This window comes from Lagopus leucura, unplaced genomic scaffold, assembly GCF_019238085.1.
Source record: "Lagopus leucura isolate 7727_CA_CO unplaced genomic scaffold, USGS_WTPT01 34904-0_obj-0_obj, whole genome shotgun sequence".
Lineage (NCBI taxonomy): Eukaryota > Metazoa > Chordata > Aves > Galliformes > Phasianidae > Lagopus > Lagopus leucura.
This window is the reverse complement of record NW_024966257.1, coordinates 1-9815: the sequence shown is the minus strand read 5'-3', so window position 1 is coordinate 9815 and position 9815 is coordinate 1. Positions and strand designations below refer to the sequence as shown.

At 67.8% G+C, this 9815-nt stretch overlaps 1 protein-coding gene across 3 annotated transcripts; it reads left to right on the top strand.

The window, feature by feature from the left end:
* Nucleotides 1-1518: 1518 nt before the first annotated feature.
* Nucleotides 1519-9659, top strand: STAT6 (signal transducer and activator of transcription 6). 3 transcript variants are annotated; one of them, XM_042893047.1, is made up of 22 exons: nt 1519-1585; nt 3835-3965; nt 4428-4563; nt 5501-5584; nt 5652-5790; nt 5867-5919; nt 6004-6152; nt 6258-6389; nt 6483-6671; nt 6743-6830; nt 6913-7035; nt 7110-7202; nt 7281-7487; nt 7573-7667; nt 7754-7890; nt 7964-8110; nt 8200-8269; nt 8389-8505; nt 8583-8684; nt 8782-8862; nt 9016-9180; nt 9264-9659. In XM_042893047.1, exons 2-22 carry the CDS (start codon nt 3850-3852, stop codon nt 9457-9459), a joined length of 2619 nt encoding a protein of 872 aa, XP_042748981.1. In that variant the 5' UTR covers nt 1519-1585; nt 3835-3849; the 3' UTR covers nt 9460-9659. The 3 variants fall into 3 exon arrangements, with proteins under 3 accessions (XP_042748981.1, XP_042748980.1, XP_042748982.1); XM_042893046.1 differs by lacking the exon at nt 1519-1585 and having other exon boundaries at nt 3662-3965; XM_042893048.1 differs by lacking the exons at nt 1519-1585; nt 3835-3965 and adding an exon at nt 4796-4900 and having other exon boundaries at nt 4472-4563; nt 9264-9657.
* Nucleotides 9660-9815: the final 156 nt, after the last annotated feature.

Below are 9815 nucleotides of genomic sequence, written 5' to 3'. Positions count from 1 at the left end.
CCCCCCCCCCCCCCCCCCCCCCCCCCCCCCCCCCCCCCCCCCCCCGAGGCGGGCGCGCATGCGCGTGAGGGACCCGGATTGCGCCCCCCGGGCGGAGCTGAGGGGATGGCAGGGGAGGGGGCGGTGGGACGTGGTCGGGCAGGATGGGGAGTATGGGGTGGGGTATGGGGGCGTACGGGGGGCTGTGCTATAGGTTGGGGTGTGGGATGAAGGTGGGAGGGGGATGCGATGGGGATGGTACGGTATGGGTATGGGATTGGGACGGGGATGAGATGGCTATGGTATAGGTTTTGGATGGGTATAGGAGGGGAATGGGATGGGGATGGGATGAGAATGGTATGGGTTTGGGATGAGGGTGGTATAGATATAGGATGGGCATGGTGTAGGTATAGGATGGGTATGGGTATGGGATGGCTATGGGGTGGCTATGGTATAGGTATGATATAGGTATGGAATGGTATTATAGTGGGAATAGTAGGGGAATGGGAGAATAGTGGGATGGGTGCGGTGTGGGTATAGGGTGGGTATAGGATGGCTATGGTACAGGTGTAGGATGGGTATGGTATGGGTTTGGGTGGGTATGGTACAGCTATCGGATGGGTATGGCATGGATTTGGGATAGGTATAGGGTGGTTATGGGATGGGAGCGAGATGGGTATGGAATAGGAATGGTGTGGGTTTGGGATGAGTGTGGCGTAGGCATGGTGTGGGTATGGGATTGATATGGAATGGGACCCCTCCATCACTTTCTGCATCCCCGCACCCCCCCTCCCCCGACAGCCACGGCTGCAGTGATGATGTCACAGCTCTGACATCGGAGCCAGACCGTGACGTCACTCCCCATCCCGTGACCCTCCGCCCCCCCCTCCCGATGATGTCAGCAGTCACAATTACGGCGTCGTCCCCCCGGTGGAACGGGGGGAGGAGGAGTTACATGGGGGCACCGCCGCTCCAGATGTTGTCGGGGGGGCGGATGTTCCCGGGGGGGCCGCCGAGACACAGCGGGGGGGCTCCGGGGCTCCTCGGCTCCGCGGTCCCGGCGGCCCCCCAGGTGTTGGCGATACCGACGGGGCGGCAGCGGCCCCTGGTGGCTCCGCACGCACCCCGCATCGCCGGGGGTGCGTGAGGGGTGCCGCTTCCCCCCACCTCCCCCGTGCCCATCCCGACCAGCAGCTCGCGGCCCCGCACAACCTGGTGGTTGGGGGGAAGGGGGGGGGGGGGGGGGAAGCAGCGGGGTCTGCAGTCCCTTTGGGGCCGAACGGCGCTGGAACACCGATGAGGACCCGGGGTCGCGTGTGCGGCCCACCCGCGGGGTGGCGTTTCTATGGTGGGGCCGTGGGGAACCGTGCCCACCCGCGAGGCGACCCGACGTGCGGTGCGGGGTCCCGCAGCCGCCGGTTCGGCCCCGGGGAGCCGCAAGGCCGCCCCCTCCCCCTCCCCCCGCACTCTCCGCGCGTCTCCTCCCCCTTCCTGGCCTCGGCGCTTTCCGCCGGAGCGGGGCCAACCCCGCAGCCCGGCCGCGCCCGCACCGCCATGCACTGAGGCCCCGGGCCCGGCCCGGCCCTTCGGAGTGGCCCCCCCGCAGGTAACGGCGCTGCGAGCCGGGGGGTAGGGGGACGCGGGGGGGCGCGGGGCCGCTGCGACCAGAGGGGCTGCGCCCGTAACGGGAGGGAGGGGCGGGTCCGAGCGGGAAGAGCCGAGCGCGGCCCGAACCCCCCCCGGGCCGCAGAGGGGTCGGGTCGGGGGGCTCCGTGCCGCACCCCACGGCCGAGAGAGCCCACAACGGGAGGGGGAGGAAGAGGGAGCGGTAGGGGGCGCCGGCCGGGGGTGCGGGAAGGGGGAAGTGAGCGCCGCAGCCCCGTCCGGTCCGTCCCGTTGGTGCGAGCGGCAGCGTCGGTGCGGGGGCTCCCTTCTCGGGGGGGGTCGCGAATGGGAGGGGCCGCGGGTGGGCGAGGGGCTCCTTCGGGGAGCGGGAGAGGGGGGGGGGGGAGGTACACAGCCCGAGCGCTGCGGGGGAACGGAGGCAGCGGGAGCGGCGCGGGGAGAGCTGAGCGTTGGAGGCGGCCCCGCAGCGGCCGGGGTCCGTCGGGTTCCCGCAGCCCCCGGTGTGGGTGCACGCGGTGCGGACGCTGACGCGGCCCAAAGTCCGTCCGGCGTACGGACGAAGCGCGCCTCCGCGTCCCGAGCCGATGGGAGCGCGGAGGTGCGCGGCCCAGAGCCTGCTGTGCCTCCGGGACCCCCGGCAGTTCCTGGGCGGGGGCCGAGGCCGTGGGCAGGGCTGCGTTCGTGCACGGGAACCGGGGCGAGCCGTCCCGCCGTTCTTTCGCTCCGCACCGGGGGCGAAATCGCTGCTCGGGACAGAAGGCTGCGCTCTGCGGATCCCTCCCCGCCGCATCCCACCGCAGTCCCGCCCGCACCCTGGCACCGCAGCGTGGTGACGGCACGGGACGGATTCGGCCTCTCGCCTTCGGGGTTTCCCCGGACGGCAGCGCTCAGCCCTGCCCGCATCCCTGCATTGCGCAGTCCCCGCACCCCGACCCACGCGTCCCATCCCGGCCGCGCGGTGCTGCGGGCGCTGTGCCCCCACGCAGGGCTACGGCCGCTTTGCGGGGCCGTCCCCGCGGCCTTCTCAGCCGCTTCTCCGCTTCCTCTCCCGTTGGCCGAGCGAACACCACGTGGCCGTCGGTGCCGCGGCGCTGCAGGAAGCGCGGGGACACGGCGGCTCCGGGATGGCCGCGGTGCGGGAGGAGGAAAACGCGGAGCGACGGGAACTCCCGCGGGGACGGGCAGGAAGAGCAGCACAGCTGCGCCGGAGGAGCTGCGGGGAGGGAGCCAGCGGGGCCGGGCCCGGCCTCGAGATGCCCGGGGCAGGAGGAGGAGCGCAGCATCGCGGCGGATCGGAGCGGATCCGGGCGTGCCCCGATGGCGTCCCGGCAGCAGCAGCTGCTTCCCCCCGCTCAGCAGAAAGACGGGTTTTAATGGGGAGAAGGGAACGGCGTCCCGGTTCGCTTCCGTGCGTACCGGCAGCCGCTTCTCAGGCGCCGTCGGGGGCGGCGCGGGATGCAGCGGCTGTGCCGGCCCGGAGCGCTGCGTTTCTCCACCCGTGGCCATCAGAAAGGCGCAGCCCTCTGTGGCGCCGAGCGGCCGTGGGGTGCGTTCCTCCGGTGCAGACCCCCGCCCCCCCGGGCTGAGCGGGGTGGTGGGCTCCGCTCTGCAGGTAGAAGTGAATGCATGGCTGGAAGTTCCCCGCGGGGTTCCTCCCGCAGTCGGTGTGCGGTCCCCGGCACCAGAGGGCTCCCTCTTGCCCCCCACCCCCTGCGATGTGATGTTGTCCCGGGGATGCTCTGTCCCCTCCCCTCTACTCTGGGTTCCTCCCTGCGCCTCGGCTCTGCTATGGGGTGAGAGCTGTAGGGTGGCCGTGGGGTCCTCCTCTGCCGGCCCCACACCTCGCAGGGCTCTCCGTGGGGTCGGCGGTCGGCGGGCGCGGGGGTGCGCCCCGGATGTACTCTCCTTGGGGGTGTATGGGGAGCAGTTCGGCCCCCCATCCTACAGGGCCGGGGTTGGGGTTCCCAAAACCACCCCTCAGAGCCTTCTCCAATTCCTGCCCCCGTGACTTTGCCGTCCCTCCTGCACCGCCCACCCCCCCGGCACATCCCCGTGCCATCACCCTTTGTGGGAGGCGCCGGGATCCCTCGGAACTCGGGGAAACTGAGGCACAGCCGTGGGCGTCGCCCCGGGACGGCGCTTCCTGTTCCTCCTCCGGGCAGCGGGTTCAGGCGGCTCGATCCCATGGGATGGACGCAGCGCGAAGCCCTCGGCGCCCCCTCCCCGCAGGTGACGCTTCCCACCATGTCCCTCTGGAGCATCGTCTCCCAGATGGCGCCGGAGGAGTTCAGCGGAATCTTCGCGGAGTTCCCCCGCAGTCTGCGCTGCGTCCTGGGCGAGTGGCTGGAGAACCAGCCCTGGTGAGCGCCTCGCGGCGCGGGGTGGGGGCTGAGCCCGGCGGGGGGGGGGGTTCCACCCCGGGGCTGAACGAGTGTTGGGGCGGGGGGGGGGGGTCCGTCACAGCCCGAGTGCACGGGAGGAGGGGGGCGGAGGCAGAGGCGTGGGGTTGGTGCTCAGGTGGAAGTGGATGCGCTGGGTGGGACTGGGGGCTCCAGGTCGGGGTGGGGGGAGCTCTGTGTGTGGGCAGGGGGTGCGGCTGCCCGGGGAGGCGGTCACGGCCGGGCAGCAGTGGGGTGCACACATGGGAAGGCTTCTGGGAAGGGGTGTCCTCCCGGTGCGCCGTGTGACCCCACTCGGAGCGCTTTGCCTCCTCCCCCCGCTGTAATGCAGTGAATTCCCGGCATTGCAGTGGCAGAATTGCCTCATCCCCTTCATCCCCGCAGAGCTGTGCTCTGTGCCCACCCGGCCCCTCTGCCCCACAGGGAGTTCATCCACGGCCCCGACACCTTCTGCACCAGTGTGGCACAGGGGCTGGTCTCAGCGATGCTGGAGAGGCTGCGCAGTGCCGGCGGTGACGGACAGCAGTGCCACATTCTGCAGCAAATCAGCAGCATTGAGGTTCGGGGCTCCTCTGTGTGTCCCCCCCATCCCACAGACCCCACAGCCACCTCCCTGCAGCCCCACAGGTTCCTCCACGCCAACAAGCTGGCCGCCCCACACCACATTCCACATTTTCTGTTGGGCTCTGGGTCTCCCCTTCCTCCCTTTGTGTGCGCAGCGCTTCTCCGCGTTTCCTCCTGATGGCTGAGTTCTGTGCGTTGCTCTCTGTCTCTTCTCCCTCTGACTGCAGATCAGCCCCTGCTCTGCTGCTGCGAAGCTCTGTGTGCGGGGGCTGCTCGGTGCTCCCCGCACCCCCCAACCCCGGCTCAGCTCAGGCTGAAAGCTCCTCCTTTTGGTAACACTTTCTATGTACATTTGGGATGGGGTCAGCTTTCCTTGCAGCTGCTGGGGAGCGGGCAGCCTTGGGGTGCTGCTGCTTGCTTTTGGAAACGTGCGGATGTCGCAGCCTTTCCCTTCACTCAGAGCCCTCGCCTCCTGGGGACCAACCCCAGGATTTCCTCCCTTAAATCCACGGGCAGTGGGGCTGGGATGGGTCCTGCGCTGTGGGGATGTGGGATTGGGGTCCCAGCCCACACCAAACACAGCTGATGTGGGATTGCACGAGGGCAGGAGGAGCGGAGCCAACAGGGAAATTCCTGCCCGGGTTCGGTGGAAGGCGCTGATTCATTGGGACAGGGGTGGATGGGAAGGGCCTCCCACAGTGCAGCGCTGACATCTCTGGGGCAGACGTTGCAGAAATGGGGCGGTGGGATTCGGGGTCAGTTTGGTTGCAATTGGAAGCTACTTCACATTTTCTGAGCACTGTTTATAGGGTTTGAAGGCTCTGTCGGCCCACGTCGGGTCACTGCCCCTCCAAGCCCGGCTCAGTGCTGGGGGCATAGGGATGGGGTTCTCCCAGTGCCCCTATCCCACCCCTCACCCCCCACTCCCGCAGGGCACATACCGGCACGACCCGATGCGCTTGGTGGCTGTCCTGAGGGCCATCCTGGAAGGCGAGAAGGCCGCCGTGCTGCGGAGGGTGCGTGCTTCCCCCACCCCTACCTGCCCCGCTCAGGGGGTCCCGCTCACCGTGTGTCCCATCCCAGGACCACCACCTGCCCCTCAGCTTCCACCGGCGCCAGGAGGAGCTCAAATTCAGTCTGGGGCTGCGGCGGCTGCAGCATCGCGTGCGGGAGGTGCAGGCAGTGCGGGAGCATGGGGCAGCGCTGGGGGACGGCCCTGCAGGTGAGGGGTCGGGGCAGGGAGTCGGGGCCGAAGGGATGCACACGGTGCTGATGGCCCACCCTGCATTCCTCCACAGCCTCGAACGCGCGGGACCCGCAGCTGAAATCGGAAGGGAAAGCACCGGAGAGTGTAGGTGGGGCGGTGGGGTTGGTGTGTGGGGCTCGGTGGGCTCGGTGCCATGCGGACCCCGTTGCTGTGCCCCCCCTCCCCCAGGAGCTGCCTGCGCTCCTCCTGGAGGCCACCAAGGAGCTGGAGGCGGTCAGGCAGCAGGTGCTGAAGCGCATCCAGATCTGGAAGCGGCAGCAGCAGCTGGCGGGGAACGGCGCACCCTTCGAGGAGAACCTCGCACCGCTGCAGAAACGGTGGGGGGGCATCGAGGGACCCACGGGACCCCCCAAGCCATGGGGACACGGCCGTCCCGAGGGGCTCTGGGGTTCAGGGCATCCATTCCCCGTGGTGTCTTGCAGGTGTGAAGGTTTGGTGGAGGTTCACTTCCAGCTGCATCAACAGGTGATGGCGGCGGGCGCAGAGCTGGGGGCAGAGCTGCTGTCCCAACTGCTGGAGAGGCTCAACGAGGTCCTGTCCAGCCTGGTTCAGAGGTAACGTGTGGAGATGGGGCTGCAGGGGGTTGGGGCAGGGCTCGGGGGGCGGGGGGGCAGCGGGGGCTGGAGCAGAGCTTGGTGCCCCCTCAGCTCCTTCCTGGTGGAGAAGCAGCCCCCCCAGGTGCTGAAGACGCAGACCAAGTTCCAGGCGAGCGTCCGCTTCCTGCTGGGCCCACAGCTGCTGCAGGCATCCCCCAAACCCTGCATAGTGCGTGCCGATATGGTGACGGAGAAGCAGGCACGGGAGTTGGCACACAGTGCTTACAGCAGCACCCTGAGGTGAGCAGGGCACCCGGCGTGGGGCTGTGACCCCCCAGCACCACCCCAACAGCCCCTCACCCTCCACCCAGTGAGAGCACCGGGGAGATCGTGCACAACGTGGTGGCCTTGGAGACCAACCCGGGCAGCGGGACCTGCAGCGCCAGCTTCAAGAATGTGGTGAGGGGCAACGCCGGGGGCTTCTGGGTTATGGGGGGTCCTGGGGGAGGCTGGACCGCTCAGTGCCCGCCTCCTCCCTCAGATGCTGAAGAAGATAAAGCGCTGTGAACGGAAGGGCTCTGAATCGGTGACAGAAGAGAAATGCGCCGTTCTGTTCAGCTGCACCGTGGGGCTGAGCCCCAGTGGGACCACCGTGAGGCTGCAGGTGGGCGATGCTAGAGGAGGGGGGTTGGGGGGCTGCAAGCTGTGGGGCTGAAGCTGAGCACTGCCCCCCGACAGGTCCTGTCCCTCCCCATCGTGGTCATCGTCCACGGGAACCAGGACAACAATGCCAAGGCGACGGTGCTGTGGGATAATGCCTTCTCTGAGATCGTGAGCACAGCAGGCTGGGCTGCGGGGGGCAGGGGGCGTTGCAGGACGAAATGCACCGATGCTGATTGGCCCCCCCAGGAGAGGGTGCCCTTCGTGGTGGCCGAGCGCGTCCCCTGGGAGAAGATGTGCGAGACGCTGAACCTGAAGTTCATGGCGGAGGTGCAGACCACCAAAGGGCTCTTGAAGGAGCATTACTTCTTCCTGGCCCAGAAAATCTTCAACGACCACAGCGCCGCTCCGGAGGACTTCCAGAGCCGCAGCGTCTCCTGGGCACAGTTCAATAAGGTCTGGGTTGGGGGGCTGTGCTGTGGGGGGGAGAGCTGGGGGGTTAGTGTGGCCCTGGGACCCTCACAGCCCTCCTGTGTCCCAGGAGATCCTGCCTGGACGGGGCTTCACCTTCTGGCAGTGGTTCGATGGAGTCCTGGACCTCACCAAGCGGTGCCTCAAGAGCTACTGGTCAGACCGGTGGGTGCTGGGATGGAGCATGGGGGCTGGGGGGGGGGCACGTGTCTGTTCGTCCATCCCTCAGTGCCATCGGTCTGTCCCCATAGGCTGATCATTGGCTTCATCAGCAAGCAGTACGTGTGCAAGCTGCTGAGCACGGAGCCCGACGGAACGTTCCTGCTGCGCTTCAGCGATTCCGAGATCGGGGGGGTCACCATCGCTCACGTCATCCGTGGCAAGGACGGTGAGCTGGGGCGGGCTGCCCCACGTTGGATGTGGGGCAGAGATGCAGTTTTGTGCCCCGCGCCCCCCCATAGGTTCCAGCCAGGTGGAGAACATTCAGCCTTTCTCTGCTAAGGACCTTTCCATCCGCTCCCTGGGGGACCGCATCCGTGATCTGAGGCAGCTGCGCAACCTCTACCCCAGCACCCCCAAGGATCAGGCGTTCGGATGCCACTACAACAGTGAGCCATGGGGGGTCCGGGGACTGGGGGGGTCCCACAGCGTCTGGGCAGCACGCTGGCAGCACTCAGGGTGCTCTCCTTTCCCACAGAGGAGCAGACAGGGAAGGACGGACGGGGCTACGTCTCCACAGCCATCAAAATGACAGTGGAAAGCGAGAGGTGGGCATGGGGAAGGGGGGGTGGCAGCCGTGGCACGGGGGTGGGCGAAAAAACAGCCTGGGTGGCTCTGAGAGAATCCCTTCCCCCCCCCACGGTCATCTCCATCTGCGCTTCTGTAGGGACCAACCGCCCCAGAGCACTGCGGGGGGGGGTCCCGAAGCTGTCCAGCCCCCCCTGTTCGCCCTCCCCATGCTACAGCCCGAGCTGCAGCCCAAGAACCTGCTGAGCTCCACCTGGTGAGTGCTCCGCAGTGGGGGGGTGCTGCAGAAACCCCCTCCGGCTCACCCCAGCCACCCCCCATGTGCCCTTGCAGCCCCCCCGCCCCATTCTGTCCCCAGCCCATGGGCAGTTACCCCCCAGGTGAGAGCAGCATCAGCACAATGGTCACCGAAGGCCTCCACTCCTCCTTCCCCAGGTAAGAGCAGTGCTGGGGTGGGGGGGGCAGAGGGGGGAGGGTGGGGGGAGGAGGGTGGGAACACCCCCCACCTCATCACACTCTGCTTCCCCCACAGCCCAGGGCCAGTGCTCTCCTCACCCCCTCTGGTGATGGACCCTGCCATGCCCCGCTGCCAGGACCCTTTCCGGAACCCCATGTAAGAAGTGGGGAGGGGTACCCTGCCACCCCCACCCCAGTGCTCCCCGCAGGGAGATGCCCCTCCAGCCCCGAATCAATCCCTGTAGCACAGGCTGGCAGGGAGATGCCCCATGCCAACCCCCAGCCCCTCTCCCCCTTTTTGCCCCGCTAGGAGCTTTCTACCCAACCAATTTCTGCCTGGGGAAGGTCCCCCCCGGGTGGAGGGTCCCCACCAGCTGATACCCGGGGGTCCCTCCCCTGAACCCCGAGATGAGGAGATGCCAGAGCTCGGCCCCTTCGAAGCCATCAACACAGCACTGCAGAGCTCCCCGAGGTGGTAAGTGCTTCGGGGGAAGGGGAGAGCACAGTGTGGGGGAGGGGTCAGCCCCAGTGACCCCTTGCCCATCACCCCCCCCTCAGGCTGCCGCCCAGCACAGAGCTGCCCCCTGCCTCTGAGTTTGATCAGTTCCTGCAGGAAATGTCTCTGGAGGACCCCACGTTGTGCCCCCCCTTCACGCCCTCCCCGCAACGCAATGCATACCCCAACCCCACTGCATCCTACTGGGGGCTGGGGGAGTCCCATTGGGATGACAGCATCCGCCCGGGGCACGTGTGAGGGGTGGGGAGGGGGGAGTATCGCACTGTGCCCCCCCACACACTGCCCCATTGAGTTGCATGGACTTGGCACAAATTGCGCAGGGGAGGGGGGGATCGGGGCGGGGGGATGACAGCATTTGGATACCATTCTGTTCTCCCCCCCCACCCGTGCACACGCTGCACTTTGAAGCACAGAGCTACAGCCCCAGGTGCTGGGGGGGGTTGGGGGCAGGGGGTGCAGGCAGGGGGTTCCCATCCCCCATGGGGGCCCATTGCCTCACACAACGACCCCCACCCACATTACCACCCCAACCCACACTGCGGGCTCAGCCTCTGCGGGGGCTGCGGTGACTCATTCTTGAGCGGGAGGGGGGG